This window comes from Brachycentrus maculatus, unplaced genomic scaffold (assembly GCF_059751285.1).
Source record: "Brachycentrus maculatus isolate JH-2025_06_01 unplaced genomic scaffold, ASM5975128v1 h1tg000345l, whole genome shotgun sequence".
Taxonomy (NCBI): domain Eukaryota; kingdom Metazoa; phylum Arthropoda; class Insecta; order Trichoptera; family Brachycentridae; genus Brachycentrus; species Brachycentrus maculatus.
In genome coordinates this window covers 735,001-757,951 of record NW_028281094.1, presented here as the reverse complement: position 1 = coordinate 757,951, position 22,951 = coordinate 735,001, and the positions used below count along the sequence as shown (strand labels likewise).

The window sequence follows — 22,951 nt, the reverse complement described above, 5'->3', positions numbered from 1 at the left end:
TTGCTTATATCACTACCATTTAATAAATAAATAGTCTAATGAAATTTACAATAAAAACATTATTTCTTTAATGTATACCTGCTTACTCCAAAGTATGTACTAAAATAATATTTGGAAAAAAAACAGCCATGCATTACTGTGGCCCATTCTGGTTTTATAGAAAAGAAAGAATAGATAAAACACATTCTCGTATTTCAAATACGTTTTATTCTATGAATAAAAAATATGTTAGCAGCTGTCTTCTTTTCATCATAAGCAAGTATTGCCTGTGCTGCTGTTACGTCAACAGTTGGCGCTGCCATTGCATTCACGAAAGCTGTTTTAAAAAAATACCTGTCACAGGTAAACGAGTATATCACGCGCGTACTTGAATACAACGATTAAAAACAATCGGTGAATAACTTTGTGAGATTTCAGATTTTTAGCAAATGAACATAAAGATTTTTATTTAAAAATATGTTTAATTTACTGCCATTTGTAAGTTTAGTAAATATTTTATTATTATTTCATTAAGTTTGTTCCTAATATTTACTCTGGGAGTTTTGGATAAAGTTCATCAGTTTTTAATATTGTATACTGAACTATTCCCAAAAAGGAAGTCACGCGAAAGGAAGCCCAACAATTCACAAATTCTAACACAGAAACTTCATGACAAGAAGGGATCCTTGACTGATAAAGGATTTAATTCAAATGTTTAACGACCTTTCATAAAGGCGAGGGGTTAAAGGAATGCAAGTAATGGAAATTAAAAATTACTACAAGGAAACAAAAATTATTAGAAAAATTCCTGAATTCATTTATTAATATAATGACGAAAAAAAAGTAAAACTGTGTTTTTTTAAGTAAATTGATTGGCTTTCATCTTTCTGAATTCTTATACAAAATTAATATATTTTGTTTAAGGAAATTCAAATTACCAAGTGTTCATGAGACCATCAAAAAAAAATCCAAACAAAATTCTTAATAAGCCCAGAACTTACCCTTCAAAACTAGTATGCAAAGAACTTGATGTACGAACAATTGAAGAAAATTTTAATAAAGCGTCTATCTTACAAACTTTATAAGAAAAAATAACTGAAGTGCAAATTTCACGTAACCCTAGATTTTCTAATAATTTAATATTGCACAGATGTAAAACAACAGCAGCGTTAAACCATTATACGTACGTAGGTTAAATTTTTCCACTATGTTTAACTTGTATTATACTCTTTTTTATATATTTCTTTAAATAATATGTGTTCTGTTCATTTTTTTAGATTTATTTAAATTATTTCTATAGTATATATATATATATATTACATAATTCTCACAGGCTTGCATTTTTTTACCTCAGCATTCAAAATACAAATAAATACAAAAAAATTTTTTTTTAAATCCTTTACCTTTTTTTTTATTTTACCATATAATTTTTCATTACTAGCATATGAAATGAATTGAAATAATTATTTAAAAGGTGATTTTATCAACAAGTAATACCTACTCAGGTTTTCAACCCATTTAAATAATTTTAAACCATTTTAAGTTGGCACTGATCCAGCCACATAGAGTTTGCGGTTTTAACAAATATATGTACGAAACTAAATTATTAAAAGTTAACGTTCAATTGGTTTCAATTTAAATTGAATACAGTTCATATTTGTGTTTCAATATTGGATATTAATGGAACAAACTATATTCACGAATATTTAATTGAAATTTAACTATATGCGTGATTAATTTTAAAATAAACCTCTTTTTGATATATTCATAACTGGATTTGTTTATAAGTAGTCGTCCATAACAGATGATAACTTCATTACTCATTTAAACAATTCCTTAATAAGTACATAGGTTTATAATTATGTATTGTTAAACAAATTGTTCTAGCTCTGATATCGCTCACTCCTTTCAACAACGTCATAAATAAAAAAAACTTGATTTTTCAGGAGATCGTTTTTAAAGTTAAAAAATATCACAAAATGTATTAAAAATAAATATCAAGCCACTTATTGGACTTTTTACTGTGCAACAAGTCTTTTTAGGTAAAACCTGAATGTTTTTTCTCCATTTGAAAAATATTTAGTATATTTAAAAAAATATTTAAACATTACATTTTTCTTCAAAATGCAAAAACAACACTTTCTGCCCTGTAGCGGCTAAATATTATGTTAAAAATATGCTGCTTTTGCTGGGATATAGTACATTTTTTGGGCATTCTGAAAATTGTATTTTTTTTTATATTTGATGTTTTTGAAAGGAGTGAGCGATATATGGATGTAAAGCATGTAAATAGCAAAAGAAGGATTAAAGTAGACTGAATGCAGTCTAAATTCGATCTCTTAGACGAATGTGCATCAAAACGATATATGATCGATGTTTGAAAGGTGATATAAGAAAAGAATGACCATTTTTATCACACTGTCTCTATGTTGGTTGCAGAATATTTCTCTTATGCAATATGTCTATTAATATACTAACCGATTATTAAAAGTTATCTGAATAAATTAAAATAATTGGCGGAATATGAATTTGGATACATTGTATCAATCATTGTGTGAAATCAAACTGGTGCCATTGGTGCAAACCATTGGTGCATAGGGCACTGGATCGTACTAACGCAGAGTTATCTTGATCGTTACTTACATGAAGTTAAGGTAATTACTTCTGCTCTTCGGGGACCAGTCATTGGTAATATTAAATAAATATTAGAGTGCAAAATAACTTTTTTTCACCTTCCCCCTGGGAATCGAGTCCAGGCCCTCTAGCTAAATACGCTGACCATTACACCACAGAGAGGGATCAGATTACTTTATAATAAAAGTTACGCATGAAATTGATAAACAGACGTGAAGACATTTAAAAAGTAATGTTTGTATCGGGTGCGTACACAAGAAAACTTTTTATGTACATCAATAAATTTTTGCCATAATTTATGTGCGTCCCAATTCCCTTCGAAACATTCAGGGCTGTCGTAAAATTTCAGCCGATGCCGTATTTACATTTCAGTGACATAAGGCACTGCCAAACCGTTCCTGAAAAAATATCTTTAAAACGTTTCTGGAAACGCGGTTCGGTAAAGTGTCTCGGGAGCCCTAGGGGAGACCGGATATTAAGTTCATTTTGCGAAAACTCCACCTTGTTCTCTCAAATTTTCCGTTTTTATCATCGCTTTCCCTTAGAAAATAAAGCAATTTATAATAAAAATGACGCTGAACCTTCTTTATTGTAACATACGAACACTTTGAAAATTTATGTGAAAATTTAACGTGATATCGTATTTGAGACACACTCAAAAATATAACTAAAATTAAGTTATTTTTTAAGAATTCAACACTTGCAAATATAATACCACTTATTTAATTTTATTTCATTGCACACGACTAGTTTACTATTGTCCGCCTCCGTAGTGTAATGGTCAGTACGCTAGGCTACTGTACTGGAAGTCCCGGATTCAATTCCTATGGTGGAGTCAAATAAATATAAGTGATTTTTACACTCTTATATTTATTCAATATTACCCTGGACTTTTGTACCTGAAGCGGAGGGCTGATCACCTTTCCTTCATGTGTTAACGATCAAAATAACACTACGTTTATATTATGCAGGGTCCTATGCACTCACAGGTGCAAATGAGGGTTTGAAGAAGAAGGTTATGTACAAGGATTTATTGTATATTTTGTTTATGCCTTAAAAATTATTGTGGATGTGTATAGCTATAATAAATTAACAAGGTTCATCCCTTAAAACAATACAATAGACACAATAGATTCAATATATTATTCGTCTTTTCATATATTTTTTTAATAATACACGACTAAATATGATGGAATCTATCTTTCTATCAGATAGATCTTTATGTCCTATTGCCTCATCAATTTAAAAAGTTACAACACTTGATATTTATTTATTTATTAAGAAATTTGACAGAACGTTAACATAAATACATTTACAATAATGAATAACAAATAAAACAGGTAATTGTAACATTCCAATTACAAAATTTCACTAATGTTAATGAGTATAAGGTAAACAGCAAGAATAAAATATAGCAAAAGTTAGACAGACTTAATTTAGAGCTAAAGTAAAAATAACAATAATAAATTTAAAATTAAAAAAAAAAACAAACAGCTATGAGATTTACAAGTTGAGAAGAGCAATGAAGTAAAAATAAGTGCTATAAGGCAACAACAGCAAAAAAAAACAGTAAACACATGAAACAGAAAACATACGCAACAGATACGTAGTATCAATATATTGATACGTATCATCTATACATAAATATCTTCTATGTTAACAAACCCAGATCGGTAAACAAAAATTTGGACACACTTAAAGTATTGTCGTATTTTTCATCTTATCAGGGATATATTTTTTTTATACTTTGGATTTCAAATTATGAATTATATTTTGGATCTTATTTGAAAGAAAAATCGTTGGCGGACTTGGTCCCTATGGAATTTCCTCCCCCATACAAGTAGACGAAGCAGGGTAGTGTCTGGAGGCAACATGTCGAGTCATAAAGCATTACTGCCATGTTGCTAACGACCAAAACACGTTTAGGCGTAATATCAATTTGACATGATCGTCAAAATATATCTTTTACAACTCATCCAGGGCTTTCACAACGCACGCTCCGTCTTGCTTTTGATCGTATTCAGCACAATAAAAGTTATCATGAAATTATCATTTAAGTACAATGTTTTTTCATTTTTACGAATGACAAAAATATTTTATTTGATTTACTTATAAATTCATATGACATAAGGCAATATTGTTAAATGTCTAACATTTTAAACAATTTCATATTTAAATATCGAAGCTTTACAAAAAAGGACATTTTACAAAACGTGTATTTTTTTAATATCGTATTTTTTAAATAAAAAAATAACTAATATGAGGCACACGTTTTATATGTCCATCCGGTTGATTTCACAGTAAATTCAGTTTCAAAATAATTCTAGTGTGGTTTTCAACCATGGGTATAATATGGAATATTACACGTGTGTAAAGGGATCACTTAACTAGACTACGACAGGTCGTAAGCCATGTAAATCCTAAGATATCCATATTCTACTTCATCTGTGTTGAGATATCAAAAATATAAAAATAACAAAATACTCAAAGTATTGTGACTTAAGTTTCTTCTTCTTCTTCAAACCCCTATCCACACCCGATGGTGCATGGAGCACTGCATCATACAAACGCAATGTTACCTTGATCGTCAACACATGAAGGAAAAGTGATCAGCCCTCCACTTCAGGCACCAGTCTAGGGCGTCTAGGGTAATATTGAATGAATATTACAGTGAAAAATCACATGTATCTATATTTATTTAACCCCCCGAGAATCGAACCCAGGACCTCCAGCGCAGTAGCCAAGCTCGCTTACCACTACACCACGGAAGCGAACAGAAAAACTTGAGTTTACTTGTGTATATTCGTAATAAGCAACCTAAGCTTTTCATGCTGGAATTCATTACATACATATGTCTGGTTCTCACACAATTTTACTCTTGATTGGGGGTAGGTATAAAAATAGAACGTTATTTCTTCACGACTGGTCTAAACGTGCTTAAGTCATGTCTAACTCAACATACAGGAATAGCTGAGTAGGCCTACATATAATACTACACACATAAGGTCACTCAACTTATGACCTAGTTCGAGAAAGGTCGCTTACTGCGCCTATTTCAATGCAACGCGCATAGCTTTAAATGTCCTCGTTATTTTTTTTTGCATGAAAATAAAGTTAATACTTTTCCCGGAGAGAATTTCAAACCGAGAAACGATAATAAAAACCCAATAATTGGGCAAAAAATATCGTTTGATTCATTCCACCAAATATAAAGTAGTACCATAGAGAAATGGTGAAAGCATTTGATCCATCTAATTCCTCAGATCGTTGTCAAAAGGTGTTACCATTTGGGTGGAAACTGAGTTATTGCCTAACTATTTGTTTTTTTCATAAATAAATATTAAGGTAGTTATAATAGCATTTATAAAAATTGAATACATACTTGCAAAATACAACTTTTTTGAGATTATTCATACTTTTTTGAGAAAATTAGAGAAGAGTTTGTATTTTCATCTGTAGCTCTCAAAATTATTCGTGTTTATATTAATAATTTTTTAAAAAACAGTGATCTTGTACAAGTATTTTATTTTCATATTTAAATCACAGATTTTTTGAGTCTACTAAGTTGCATTTTATTAACAAAAACACATAAAAAAAAATTATTATGACAATTGCTTCGCCTAGTTATGGTATTTTCAAACGAATGTTTAACTAGGCGAAACAATTGTCACAATATCAGTTTTTAAGTGTTTTTTTTTAACAAAATACAACTTTGTAAACTTAAAAAATCTGTGTTTGATTTAAAAATTAATACATAAATTAAAATAGAGTTCTACAAATTAAACGCCAAATCAATAAATAAATGAAATCATAATGTTGTACCACAACTCCAATACTAAATCAACAAATAAAACATATTTAATATAAATGGAGAGTGCTACAGAACTATGATTACTAACTTCTTCGTACTTCAGTTAAATGGCATTGATGTGACAGAGCTGTGGTTTCAACAAAATAGCGCAACATGCTATACGGCGGGTGCCACCATCAATTTATTACGATAAATTTATATTTTTATTTCTGTTATTTATTTTTTAAATTTATTTGTAAAAATTACACGTAAACATGTTCAGTACATTCATAACATAAAAATTGCGGCTTGAATTTACATAATATTACAATGCATGCGTGTGTCCTGAGGCCTTTGAATTTAATTACGCCTAATGCAGTTTTTCTCATCATGGACACTCCTTTTAAATTGCACGGTATTCAATTTAATGGAATGTGAATTATGAAAATTAAAATTTTTACAAGAATTATTTTAAGTACAAACGAAAATAACGTTCTTTTTTATGTAATTTTCCGAAATAAAGTAAAATGTAATTTCTAAAGTGTTTCATTTTAACTTCATATCAGTATCGACCGATTTGAGGTTAAAAAAATAACTTTATTAAGATTACTTTCTTCGAAACTCATCAACATATAAATAAGTTTTTGGAGTTATTTTCACCAAAAAAATATCAATTAAAGTTTTGAAATATAAAAATATAAGTCAGTGCTTCAAATATTTAAATTATTTCTGAAAAATCATATGATATAAAATTTTAACTTAAATATGTTTTTAACACAAGTAAAAAATATTCACATATACACATTTTTTAGGTATCACGCATCACAACACGAGTTACATTAAGTTTTTTTTATATTAAAATGGTTACATATTACCAGAAAGCGATTTCCGAATCAATTCATGAAAAGATTTTTAATATTTATACTAATTATGACTTATTTAGAACTGGTTATATTACAGGCGCCGTGGCGTAGTTCGATCGCGAAATTGGCGTCGTGGGTTCGATTCTCGCCAATTGCAAAATGAAATTAAGAAATATTCATCTTCAATTGGTCTGGGTATTAAAAATGTACTTTTCACACATCGCTCACTCCTTTCAAGAACGTCATAAATCAAAAATCATCAATTTTCAGTTGTGCGTGTCCCAGCAAAAGCGGCATATTTTTAACATATTTACCCGCTACAGGGCAGAAAGTGTTGGTTTTGCATTTTGAAGGAAAGGTATTGTTTTTTGAAATAAACTAAAAATACCTTCAGGTTTTACCTAAAGAGATCTGTTGCACAGTAAAAAGTTCAACAAGTGGCTTGATATTTATTTTTAAAACATTGTATTATATTTTTAAACTTAAAAAACGATCTCCTGAAAAAACAAGTTTTTTTATTTATGACGTTCTTGAAAGGAGTGAGCGATATGCCTTCCCTTTCCTAACTATTCTACCTGGAGACAAGCCTCTTAAATAGAGGCTTTGCGGGTTTTTCATTTATTAAAAAAAAACATAATAAACAATAATTAAAAATTAAAATATAATAATAATAAAATTAAAATAAAACGTCAAATTTATCGTTATTATAAGCGTCGATTAGTTTTAATACGATGATGACTAATTGAATTAATTAAAATAATGTCTTACGTCGATATTCCACTTTTAAAAAATATCTGTTTGAATTTTTCGTCTCAGTTACATTTTTATAAAAAAATTCACCCGTAAAAACCTTATGATGAAGTAAAATTGGATACCCTTCCTGAAAGTTTGCGAAGTTATGGAATAGAAAGCAGTTCAGCTCAATTTAACGAAAAATTGAATTCTCCATCAAGCACTAATGACCTGAAAATCTAAGATCCGACTCTATTTTGTAAAACTTTTCCTTAGATTATTAAACTTGTTTTCGACAAACTTACAAAAATCAACGGAAATCGTTGCGATTACTAAATTTGGAATGTAATTGCAATTTATAGCTGAAATATTTCATTTCAAGGGAAATTTCGCTACTTCGTTTATTGATTCGGCTTTTATTTGTTGAATGACGTTACAAATACACGAGTATTCGTAATTCATTATTAAAGGTTTGCAACATTTTGAGTGTGTCGTAATACTTGTTCACAAATCTGGATTATCTCCAATTAAATGAGTTATTTTTCATTCGTTTATTGATTTGGCGTTTAATTTGTAGAACTCCATTTTAATTTGTGTTTTAATTTTTAATTTAAACACAGATTTTTTTAGTGTACTAAGTTGTATTTTATTAAAAAAAAACACATTAAAATTTAATATTGTGACGTGTAACGTTTGAAAATGCCATAACTAGGCAAAACAATTGTCGCAATATTAATTTTTATGTGTTTTTTAATTCAATACAAATTAGTAGACTCAAAAATTGATTAAAAAATTCATACATAAGTTATTTTTCATATGATTTTTTTACACAAATAAACAAAAATATAATAGTCTTGGTATTTATAGGGCCTAAACCCTTAAAAGGCTGGTTAAAGTGATCTAAATACAAGTTTGTAAAACCACCACCAAGTGTCTAGAAGTGCCCCAACATAGGCAGTGAAAGAGATTGGTAGATAGTTAGTTAGCTCAGTTTGTCACCAGGACTCGATTTCAACCCGACGTTGACCAGTACACAGATGCCTCCACAACCCCGACCAGTACAGCAGACAGACACGGGACAGTGCCAAGACATTCGCAAATTGTTCAGTCATCGTATTTCCCATTCAAGCATTATTCATCCCCATTCTTTTATAAGTTGCGATTTTTTACTGACACAAATATTATCTAATAACTTACAAACATCTTATCCTGACACAGAAAGACAACAATCCAATGCAGCATCTAAGACAAAGAAAACCCCCTTATGATGTAGCACTTTTGATCAAACATAAATTATTTAAGCACAAGTTTTTTTTTTAATTCGCCTTGAACCTCAGGTTCACTGGATTCAATTTTCACGTCACGAGTGCATGTAGGAGGGAAAATGACGCGCTGGGAAATCCCAACTGAATTTTCCACCCCAATCAACGTCATATTATAATCAACTTCACCTTAGTACAATGCAAAGCATACAAGATTAACACTCAATTTAATTTATCCAGACAACGGTCTCCTTGTTCATTAATAAGCCTTAGTAACAAAATCACTACACCTACATGTATTATGAGTACAATGTGAACACGTTATTCATTTTATGAAAATGTAAACGCTTTTATAGACCATGAAATGAAGAAAAAGTAATCAAGAAAACAATTAAATGTTCGTGGTCGAGTAATAAATCGTATTTGCAATAAATTTTTGTTAATATTTTCTGAATTTTCTTCACTTAGGAATTATTTGGATCAAGATTATTTCATTAATAATTGATATCTCAATATAGATGAAAAATATTAGAATATGACGTTTCGTTATTGAGTTCACAACACCCATCTATGATTGGATTTGGAAAGCTTAAATTTAGCAGAAACCCTTTTATTTGTATGTAAGATCCGAACACAGATTATTTTACATACTTAGAAACGCCTGAAAACCTGATTTTCATTTTTTTTGCAGCTTATACTTCTTGGAGCAGTCATGTTATTCTCAACATTTTCAGTGTGTTCAAATTTACAAATCTGGGTTTCTCCACTCAGGGTCTATTTTTATATTTTTGACATCTCAACATAGATGAAGAAAATTTACCACACAGATTTCTGAACAAGTATTTGGACACGCTCAAAATGTTGTGAGCAACATTTTTGCGTTTTTTTTTTAGTTTTTAATAAAAAATGTCATTTTATATTTTCATGCAATTTCAATTAAATATTTGAATGGTAAAAAATATTTCTAATTACAGTTTTACTCAGCAAATACCACTATTTCTTAAAATCTGTTGTGACAAACTAAAACTAATGCTAACGATTGTGTAAAACTATTGTGTAAACTAAAACTTACTATTGTGTAAAACTTATCTATTATATCATCTTACTATATCAAATAAATGAATAGTTATAACCACAAAGTGCCGAATCAATTAATAAAATAAAAATTATGATTGCAAACCTTGTTTAGATAATAGCAAGTATTTATTTCCAAGTTTGTACATAGTATATCGCCGGTACAACTGTATACAGTGTTAAATTTTCATATCTTGTTTAGGCGATCGCTTTCCATTTAAAATTCTGATTAAAATATTAAGTAGACTCTCTGCTGGCGTAACATTAACCATCCCTTGAGTACTCGTATATTTTAGGACATGCATTGAGATTAGCGATAAGGCTCTATGTTTAGCGCTCCAGAGTTCTTTATTCGCGTCCCCTGACCGTTTTAATATGTACAAGCCCTTTATGACGATGCTTATTGTTAAACATTGCTTGCTTTGAAACACAATTTTAATGTCAATTATACATAAACCTAGTCGGACAGTTGCGTATTTACCCATTCCATGTTATGAAGGTTACTTCTACTACTTACTCGTAAATTCGGTGGTGACCTTCAGCGTTTTCACTGCCGTTTTATACTTTATGTTTTTGTGCTATAATAAATTGTATTTATTTTCGGGTTCATTTAATATTACACGAACATGCAAGGACAATAAGAAACATATTATTTGTGTTCATTCATGTCATTGTAGGTTTAGGGTCCAGATGACAATTCCCCACTGCCCGAGTGTCTACAATCTACAAAATTCTCTGGTGTAATCATACTTCCGCATTCAGACCCGACATACTGAATTTCAAACAAAACTCATCTTGTTCAATGAAGATAATTCAGGAAAAAAAATATAATGCTTAGGTTAATATGGGTTTTCGGTCATATTTTTCTAGTAACGCAGTTTTAATTTGAGTTAAAACTTTCTGGAAATATTGTGTTTTCAGTGCAATATGTAAAACGTAAATAGCGAGATAAATTTATCAATTTGTTTTTTTTTTTATAATCATATCAATAGGGAAAATTATAATGAATAAATAATTATTTCAGCCACCTTTTAAATTAAATCTGTTCATAGTACTTAACACATCAGCAAAATTTTCATATTTAAAATAAAGGTACATCTGATAGTTTATGCAATCTAGCTTGAAATATGAATGGGTTAATTTATCATATTAGAACACATATTCATTTATCTCTGATATCGGCCAAAAACTATTATATGTAACAAACATCTCTACATTATTAAAACAAAAATAAATACTTATTTCTTTTTAATTGTTTATTCTTACTAAAATGAATAAATTCATTTAACCGTTTCATACTTTTGAACGAGTCACGCTCGCGCACTAAATGCGTTTCAATTTTGAATTTTACAATTACTTTTTCGACGATGGATAAGCACAAAATATTGTAAACGTAATTCTAAATGAGATACGCTTGAATTGTTATATTTTATCTGAAAAGTCGATAAACTTTTCAAAACATTTTTTTTAAACCTACCTAAACTTAAAGAAAAAAACATCATTAAGTGGTTAAATACCCCCGCTTATTCCCCTCTCTACAGATATCCATCTCATCCTGTCGAGCAGGAACCTAATTATCTACAAACTTTTGTTTTTTTTTTTAATTGAACGGCATTCATTTATAGTTTAATAATAAGTCATTCAAACGGCATTCATTTATCATTTATTCATTGAACGGCATTCATTTATAGTTTAAGAATAATTTTATAATTTTTTAATTTAATGTTTTTTAATATTTTATAATTAAGTAATATTATTAAATAACTTGACATTGGCAAAAGCAATATATTTTATATGCAACGCCATTATATGTATATATATTTTTTTTAAATGGCTAAATATGAAATAAGTAAAAGTATTAATATATTAATCGTTCGAACCCTTATCCGCACCCCAATGGTGCATAGGGCACTGCATCATATAAACGCAGTGTTATCTTGATCGTTGACACACGAAGTAAAGGTTATCAGCCCTCAACTTCAGGTACCAGTCCAGGGTAATGTTGAATAAATATTAAAATTTAAAAAATCACTTACATTTATTAGATCCCCTCTGGGAATCGAACCCGGGACCTCCAGAACGGTAGCCGAGCGTGCTGACCTACGGAGGCGGACAAAAATATATTAATACTTTTACTTATTTCATATTCAACAAATGCAACTCTTATCGATCGCTTCTTCCTTCCAGATTATGAATCCCGCGGCGTCAAGAAGTTCGGAGACCGATGCGACATAACGAAAGAGTGCGGCTTCCCGGGCTCCGTGTGTGATCCCGGAAAGAGGTCCTGCCAGTGCACCCCGGACCTGCCCGTCACCAACCACCTAGACAAGTGCGGCAAAGGTCAGTAACATGAAAACCAACCCTTGTGATTTTATCTAACCCTCGGTCTACCACAAACGACGATAACTACAGTTCTGGGTCCAATGAACCCTTAAGTAAATTATGATATATATTTTTACTTATAAGCCTAAAAAGTAACTGCCCATCAAAAGCAGAGAGAATAGACCGCCACACCACTCTGTCTTTGCAAACATTATTCACCTCTTCCACACTCATGCATATTCATACCTACATACCCGCCGATTATTTCGACTCCTAACCGACAGCTTTTTAAATATTGGACATACTTGAATGTGGCAAGTTTTTCTTGGGTTTCAATTTTTTGTAACTCCTAGATATAGTGATCAATCCCGTGATATAGTGCACATGAATTCTCAACACACATCTATGTTGGATTAAGGAAAGCTTTTATTAAGTATTTTGTTATTACAATCTCCGAATCCCGGAATATATTCACATATTGAGAACCGCATGAAAACATGGTTTAGATATTTTTATGACGCTTTTAATTTGACCAGTAAACAATAAACACGATAAATTATGTGTACAATACATTGATGTCTAGCAATTTTATTATGCTTGTGCTTAAAGTCACGTGATGAATTTATAATACTTTTTAAGAAATATAATAGTATAAAACAAACTTCTATATCCGAAATAACTATGTTTATATTGCGGGTAATGCTAGAATACGAAGCAAACCTAGGTGTATCCGGGTTAACTTAGCATTACCCAATGCTGTTGGAAAAACTTCAAAAAATTACAAAAATAAATTGAATTCGCGGTTTACCCGTTTACAACTAGGTCTACCCAAGACTGATTGGCTAATGTTAGGGAAAATATTGACTTTATATACAAGTACAGAGTCAGGGTAAATGAACATTGAAACAAAATATGTATTTGAACTTATACGTTTTATTTCAAAAATAAAAAAAATAAAAACATTAAACATACCAAAAATATTATTTAGTATTTTTTTTTAAATCTAACCTAACCGTATATTACCTGGACAGTGTTAGGTAGACCCATGTAGGTATACATGGGTAAACTGCAAATTTTCAATTTATTTTTGTCAGTTTTCGAATATTACCCAACAGGATTGGGTAATGCTAAGTAAACCCGGACAAACCTAGGTATACTTCGTATTCTAGCATTACCCGTAATATATACATAAGATACAAAATATCAATGGCGCCATATCTCCTATCCGTCGCATAACCAAACTGTGCGGCGTAGTGAGGGTTGGCCCAAGGGATCTCAAGTTTCCTTCCGACCACGTGAATCGACGGAAACTTAGTTGAGAACACATTTATATTTCCCATAACTTGTGAGAATTAACAGATGTCCATCATTTGATAACGATAATCCCTCGCGTTGAGAGGGAAAACAGATAGTTCGTAGAGCAAGGCGGCTTGTATTATTTATTAACATTACTAAACTTTGGTTTCGAGTTTCGAGTGCTCTGCTTATTTATTGAAATGTAATTTGTAATAATATTATGTCACATTTGTCTCAAAGCATAATTTTTAGGTTAAGAATATTATTTTTCAAATCCTTATCCGCACCCCAGTGATGCATAGGGCACTGCACCATATAAACGCAGATTATCTTGATCGTTAACACATAAAGGAAAGGTGATCAGCCCTCCGTTTCAGGTATCAGTCCAGGGTAATATTGGATAAATATTAGAATGAAAAAAAACTTATATTTATTTGACCCCTCCCTGGGAATTGAGCCCAAGACCTCCAGAACGGTAGCCGAGCGTGCTTATCATTACACTACGGAGGTGGACAAGAATATTAAAGACTCCCATGATTGATCAATGGTATAAAATTCTTTAAGAATATTAAAGAATTTTTTACCATTGTTCAAGAATGGCAGGAATAGTGAACGTTACACAAGTGTATAAAGTTATTACTTAAGCCAGTCAAATGCCAGGTCATAAGCCCTAGGATGCTCAATCTTTTGTATAAAAACAATAGTACTTTATCTCCAGTTAAGACACCTATAAGTTTGATATTTCATCGTATGGCGAATTATCCAGTGTCTGATAATGAGTATAAATAATAATAATAAAAAAAAACGTCTGTAAATGTATCTACATCAAAAATATGAAACAAATATATCTTCTTCTTCTTTTTCTCTTTCAAATATTCTTCTTCTCTTTCTTGGTGTACGCCTTGTGGCGTGTTTTGAAGAGGGATAAGTCTCGATGTCGATTCCCATCCATAGAAAATATGTGCGTAATATTATTTTTCAATATACTGAAAATATTCAAAGAAACGTTTTAATAATGAAACGCGTGTGAAAAATTAGTTCCAGTTCAATTCATATTTCAATACCCTAACAAAGAAAATTATTTCGTTGAGAAACGCGTAGCATGCATGCTGAGAAAAAACGCAATCCATTAATTCCGCGTATGCATTCGACATATACATAATAACCCTTTGTAATATTCCTATAATAATGGTCAGTTTCGTGATAACACTCCTTGACTTGAAAATTATAATCAATTACGAACTGTACTTCTGTATTCAACCCTTCAAAGGAACTTGTAATTCCAAGCTTTTAATGAATTCATTTACTTTATTAAAATTGAGATGCAATTTTGTACATTGTCCTGCTATTATTAAACAAACTTATGCGGTAAATGTAGTTGGACATAGAAGCAGAGGAATATCGAGGAAAACTTTGTATAATCACGTATTTTAAATACGTGATCAAATCGTAAGGGCGTTTGTGCACTACACGGAATTTCACCTCCCAGCACTTCAGTTAGCGTGATAAAACGATGATTGGCCCAAGCCAATCCAAATTGGCTTGTGCTTTTGTCCATCTTTCTTCGGATCGGTGCTCTTGATTGACGCGTGAACACGTTGTGCGTAAATTCGATCACGCCAAACTGTCGTAGTCGCTTTCATTTTTCAAAACCGGACTGCCGGACGGCAAGATTCCGGGTAGCGGACAAGAGCCATAAGTGGTCAGGTAAGGAGCTCTAATAATCGGCGGGAATATATGAGGAGATGCATGAATGTGCAAGAGGCGAAGGTTGATGCAAAGACATATTGGTATGGCGTTCTATCTCTGGTTACACCTGTGGAGAAGCGGCATACTGCTTAGTTAGTATTTTTAAAAGCATCTACATAGGCTCATGTATTATCGCATTATCTAAATTTATTTGATAGGCTAACAAAAAAAACTATTTTTTCTTCTCAGCTTTGGTAATTTTTATTAACTAATTCTAAAATTGTCATCGATATCATTGTACTAGTACAAAGTCGTATTCAATAGATAATAATACTAAAGTCAATAAGGGGTGATATGATATTATTTATTACATATCTTATTATGTTATCTACCTGTCATCTACCTTTTTTGTACCTATACGTATGTGTGTATGTATGTGTATATGTGTGTCGGTGTATGTATTAACTTAAATATGTTTGTCGTAATATTTTATGTAAATTGTTATATTTATAAAAGAAAAGACAAATAATTAAATTATTTGTTAAAACGTTTAAATAGTGGATACATGAAATATGCACATCAATGTGAATATTAATAATTTACGAGTATTCAATATGTATGTACATACTTCTAATTACAATAGATATTAGATACATTAACCTCGCGGTTTATCTTATCCGTAGGAGAACTTAGGTAAGGTCTGCGAACATAGACATTAATATTATAATACGCTCCAGTAATTTCCTCTCGGCTTGTTTAAAGTACCTCTTAAAATGTGAGCCCGCATCTCTACACTCCGCAGCCACTGGCTCTTACCTCGTTGAGGAGATACTTATTTATGTATAATCTAATACCCGTGTCAGGGAACAAACCCCCATTATTCCGCAAGCAAATAGGCGCTTTTCCCAGGGTATTTGCAACATAAACACGAATGCAGAAGAAAAAATCACCGGCTAAATCCCAAACTGACATAACTTTATACACAAGTGTCTACCAAAATAAAATGACTCGACTGCAATCAGTGTTAAGGCCCAGCATTCGTTAAGTCGCATTCATTCCACCGGAGACCACCAGAGAAGTCACTTATCTGACCACGCCCGATTTTTTAAAAGAATTGTCATTTAATTGTAATTTAAATAGGATTTTTTTGTTTTTTAGAATTTCTCTAGGGTTTTTTTTAACTCCTTACCTTTAATAACTCTTTTCTTTTCAAACCCATATAAATATTTCGAAGAAAAACTTATGTTTTCAATGCAAAAACTGTGTTTTAAGAAAAGCGCTGTTAAACGCTGAGGCAAGACTCATTTTTGGAATTTCTAAATTCAGTCTTATCACCCTACTATAATATGGCTCAAATAATCGATGTGGCTCTTAAAATCACGGAACTAAAGTGGAACTGGGCAGGTCATGTGGCACGTATGTCTGAGGATAGGTGGACGAAAAAGGTGCTTGACTGGAGGCCTAGAAGCGAGGGTAGGCCCCGGATAAGAAGGTCCGATGATATTTAAAAAAAGTGGCGGGCCTGCACTGGAAGAGAGTCGCGTCCAACAGACAACTGTGGATGTCCAAGATGGAGGCCTTGGTCAATACTGGGCACAAGAAGAAGGCTAAAGAGAGAGAGAGACACCACTACTTCAAAAACAAAAGAGAAGAGGATAAACTCTATATTCTTCTCTTCTTCTTCAGCCTTCCCATTTCTTTCTGATGAAAAATGTAAGCTCTATCTACTCGTGCATAAGATAAATCAACACGTAACATAATATGGCTCCAGAGTATCAAAAAAAACTACGCATTTCAGACAAATTGGTAAATAGACGTATAACTTTTCGGTCGGCTATAACGACTGTCATGGGTAAAGTGATCTTTCGTTTGAAAATGCCATAACTAGGCGAAACAATTGTCACAACATTATTTTTTATGTGTTTTGTTCAAATACATCTTAGTAGACTCAAAAAATCTGTGTTTGATTAAAAATTAATACATACATAAATTAAAATGGAGCTCTACAAATTAAACGCCAAATCGATAAATAAAGCAATCTTACCAATCCGCAACCAGCGCACTAAATTTGCTCTAAATCCTCTTCCACCAGTAGTTAGAAATAGTAGAGTGAGATTATCTTAGAAAACAACTAAAAACGCGTGTTTTGTTGAATCATTTCCACAATCTCCTCATGGGAAAACCCTCATTGGCCCTTAATTTAATTACAGTTAAGGGCCAATGAGGTCGCAAGTCAAGACGTTTTTAATCTTCTTATGTGTATATTGAATACTCTAATGTGTGTTTTCCGACTCCGTAGTGTTTTCGCTCGGCTACCGTTCTGGAGGTCCCGAGTTCGATTCCCAGAGGGGGGGGTTTAATAAATATAAATGATTTTTTAACTCTTATTTTACTCAATATTACCCTGGACTGGTTCCTGAAATGGAAGGCCGATCACCTTTTCTTCATGTTTCAACACTGGGTTTATATGATGCAGTTTTCTATGCACCATTGGGGTGCGGATAAGGGTTTGAAGATGTGTATATGGTATTTCCTAACGGGCGTATACCATGTGTATCTTCATATGTTCAAAGTAAAGTCATAAACCGCATTTCGTAGCTAACCTCTTCGGTTTTTACAGAAATTCTACGTGTTAGTTTTTTATGAAGAGAGCACGTTCAAAAGAAATAAATATCTCTGTTATATTTATGCAAAATGAAAAACGCCATCTGGTCTCTATTTTCTATTTTGAAGCGAACTTGAAGTAGGCAAACAGAATGTTGATTCTTTAAGACATTATTGAAAAATAAGGTTTTTTGTGAACCTGAAATTTACGTCGTCTCAGAAAAATTTACATAATCCATCTCTAAAATTCTAATATTAAATCCCTGGCAATGATTTATTACTTTGTTTATTGTTTCGGCATTAACTTTGTGGTAAGACATGTTACAATAATAAAAGAAAACACTTCGTTTTTTACCACTTGAGTTTTATTATAGACTACATGTTTCAGAAGTTAAACTTCCATCATTCAGGTCTGTATAATAACTGAATGATGGAAGTTATTATACAGACCTGAATGATGGAAGTTTAACTTCTGAAACATGTAGTCTATAATAAAACTCAAGTGGTAAAAAACGAAGTGTTTTCTTTAATGATTTATTACATTAATAAAAATTGTTTATTACTACCGTGCTGGAGGTCCCGGGTTCGATATCCAGGATGTGGTGTGAATAAATATAAGTGATTTAACACTCCTTTATTTATTTAATAAAGTCCCTGGGCTGATCCAGGGACTATATTAAATCCTTAAATTATCCTGACGAAACGTGTCACATATTATCATATTTATATATATATGTAAATAAAAGTAGAATTCAATCCAATAACCGTGTTAAATTTTGGATACATAACCCAACAATTACTTAAGGTCCCTTAAGCGCAGGAGTGATCACCTTGAATTCATCTAAGTAACGATCAAGATAACACTGCGTCAATACGATGCAGTGCCCTATGCATCATTGGGTGCGGACAAGGGTTAGAAGAACGTGCATACATTTTTTTTACTAAAATAATTTTCAAAAAAACATGTACCATGTGTGATAAAAGTAAATCTATTTTATTTCAAAAAATATAAGGGTAGTCATAAAAATCTCGGTGAGAGGTTATATACTAATATTTTTTACATTTTTGTAAAAAAAAAGTAAAAATGACTAACCACAAAGTAAATGCTGTAAATATGAATAATATTGAGAAAAAAAAATATTTTAGAATATTGGAATATGTACGCGGAAAACAACAAATTCGTAGGTTATATTCGTAAAATGGAAAATCACAAAGTCAATGCTTATAGTATTGATTGAATTCGATTAAAAATACACTTTCATGAAAGCACTCAAAAGTTGTATGTCTTTTCAGAAGTGGCTTTATTGATTGAGAAAGCAAAACCGTGGGTATTTTGGGAGCAAGCTTCATGTACCATGTTTTGAGTGTGTCGAAATCTTCATTCACAAATCTGAGTTTTGTCCACTTAGGAGTTATATTTTTTAATTGATATCTTAGCATGATTGATATCTTTAGTAGTAATCATGTCTTTAAAAATAGTGTCCGTCCATGGTTGCTTCTCGTTGTAAGGGTCAAGGTAGAAAGTGAATTAATTAAAGTCTAGGTGTAATTATTTTATTGTAAAACCTTTATGCTGTAATTTGTTATTGTATCTGTATTGTCTGTAATGTTTATAATCAAATAACTTAAATAAAAAACAAATAATAACAAAAATTAAAAAAAATATTCATATGTAAGTATTTCGGCTCAACACAGGCCATGCCTAAAGAGCCGTAATGCATATAGTAAAAAAAAATATGTATCTATGAAATAAACAAACAATAAAAAAATCAAAAATCAAAATAAATAAATAAATAAAACATAGATGAACAAGAATATGGAAGTCTGGTTATTTACAGGGGTAAACAGGGTAACCTGTCATAGGCTAATTTAAGTGATCATTTTATACACGTGTAACATTCACAATTCTTCCTAGGAATGACAATCACACAACTCGAATTTCGGAAGTTGCATTTATCAATCAACACCTTATTTTACATGCGAGTCCTCGGCACCATCTTTAGTTGCGTTCAGTAAGCTTTTTATTTAGCTGACACCTTCTCCTTCGAATGACAGGTCGCAAACCCTGTAAATACCCAGACTTTCATATTCTTCTTCAGAAACTTAGATTTGTGAACGAGGATTGTAACACGCTAAAAATATTGTGAGTACATAATACAAGTAAATCATATATATATGTTATTGTATCTATTGTATGCAATGTATAAAAAGTAGTAATTTTTTAAAAATAAAATAATTATAAACATTTAAGTTTTTCGGGTCAACATAGGCTATGCCTAAACAGCCGTAATACAAATAACTAAAAAATGTGTCTTTGAAAATAAAAAAAATAAATATAAATATTAACTTAGACGCCACTGTTCTATCCTATTTTTATCTACATACATAGAAAGTTAAATGAATGAAAAAATAATCAATATTTGTATGTATGATAACGAGTAAATAAATTTTCTTCTTTGTGTTATACTCGTAGATCTCGTGTTTACAAACAGTTCAAAATAGAGAAAATTATGTATTCTCTCAGAAAATTTATATTGAGCTTTGCTAGATTATTTCATGGTCTAGTTACAAATTGCATGTTTTAGAATCAATATATTTCTGGATATTTTGATGATTAATCAAAATGACGATGAAATTATTCAAAAAAGTATATTTTTTTAATGGTTAAAAAACTCTGGTGTGCATTAAATTTTAAAATATTTTACTTGTTTAATAAGCTTAACTTTTATGGTCATACTTTTTATGACTGAAAAAACTCTGAAACTGTTTAATGAATACGTTGGTGTTGATAATGATAACAGTTATCACGCTCATTTTATTAGGTAAGCAATTAAAATGCTAATTAATTTATATGAAAATTTCTTAAGTATGCTTTCAAAATTCAAAGGAAAACTTCATTCGTAAAACGAATACAAAGCTCTGTGTATAGTACGAACAGATTTTTTCTTCACAAATTGCGCATGTTAAAATAGCCGTTTTTCTTCTTCTTCTTCTAACCCTTATCCGCACCACAATGGTGCATAGGGCACTGCATCGTATAGAAGCAGTGTTATCTTGATCGTTAAATACACGAAGGAAAGGTGATCAGGCTTCCGCTTCAGGTACCAGTCCAGGGTCATATTAAATAAATATTAGACTGAAAAATCACCAATATTTATTTTGACTCTCTTGGGAATCGAACTCGGGACTTCTAACATGGTAGCCTAGCGCGCTAACCACTACACTATGGAGGCGGACTATCGTTAATCTATCGTGTCAATATTGAAGGATGTACTAAAAGAGCCTCGGAGAGTTCTTCTTCTTCTTTTTCTTCCTTTTTATTTATCATTGGATCTGTTTGTTCCGTTATCCGTCTCTTGTGAAGTGGACTGCCAGCTGTCACGCGATCGCTTCGGAAGTCTTCTAGGTGGTCTTCTGCCGTCTGGGTTCTCTTAAAGAGCAATTCCAGCTAGTCTATTTTCTTGCATTCTATTGACATGGGCATTCCAGAAACGTCTTCGCTGTCTTCCCCATCTGACTATATCCTCCGCACTACACATTTTCCGCATTTCCGTGTTCCTTATTCGGTTTTTTGTCTAATGTACTTCCGGTTATGCACCTCATTAAAAAGAAATATAAAAAATCTCCATTAGGTAATTAAGTAATTGTATAAAAAATAAAATATGTATTGTTGATTTAGCGTTTAATTTGTAGAACTCCATTTTAATTTATCTATTAATTTTAAATCAAACACAGATTTTTTGAGTCTACTAAATTGTATTTTATTACCAAAAACACATAAAAAATTAATATTGTGACAATTGTTTAGCCTTGTTAGGGCATTATCAAACGAATGTAAAGATCAAAAAGAAGACAACAGTAGCTAATGGGGGATGTAGGTTTTTTCTGGGAAAGGAAGAATTTATTGATTGATTTATTGAATATTATAATTGTATGAACTTGTTTTACATAGTCACGCGTTTCTGTGGCCCAATCTGGTCAAATAGAAAAGAAAAAAGAAAATCACACATTTGTTATATGCAAAATTACACAATGCATGTGAAGAAATGAAAATGTGGATACAACAATTTATAAAATAATAATGCATTCGAAATAATTGAAAATGTTTGGCGTGTTTCATGAGAGATATTTAGTATTGCGTGTGTTTCTGTTACGTTTAACAGATGGCTCTGCCATTGTGGTCAGGAGAACTATTTTAACCTGTCAAATTCTAAAGCACTAGTAACATAAAAACCCACTTATTTGCATAATGCATAATTATGTAAAAAATCAAAGCAGTCGGTGAAGTACCTTAGGATATTTAAGATTTTGAACAAACAAATATTTAATTTTTTTACATTTTGGCATCTCTACATAGATTAAGAAGAATATGGAAGTCTGGACACTTACAAGGCATATAAACTGTCACGGGCTGGTTAAGTGATCAATTTATACACGTGTATAATATATACACTTTATACAAGTTTATAAATTGATACCAGCCTACGATAGATCATTAATTGATTTGGCAGTCAGTTGGTGGTAAAATCTATACATTTTAAATTAAGGTTTTGCTTAGTAAATACCACATTTCTTAAAATCTACTGTGACACGTGTTTCGATGCATTCCACATAATTTTAAACAGTGTTTGAAAATGATGCGGATTGCATCGAAACACGTGTCGCAGTAGGTTTTATAAAATAGTGGTATTTACTAAGTAAAACTT

The 22,951-nt window shown here is 31.4% G+C and overlaps 1 protein-coding gene across 4 annotated transcripts in view; it reads left to right on the top strand.

Moving 5' to 3' along the window:
• LOC148303819 (uncharacterized) overlaps positions 1-22,951 on the top strand; it is a 118,674-nt gene that overhangs the window by 83,342 nt on the left and 12,381 nt on the right. For all 4 annotated transcript variants that reach the window (XR_015838421.1, XR_015838420.1, XM_088269328.1 and 1 more), the window contains exon 3: positions 12,522-12,674. Coding sequence is in view for 2 of the 4 variants with exons in the window: in XM_088269328.1 (XP_088125454.1) it covers positions 12,522-12,674 (153 nt within the window). In the remaining 2 variants the exon portion in view is untranslated. The remainder of the gene's footprint in view (positions 1-12,521; positions 12,675-22,951) is intronic.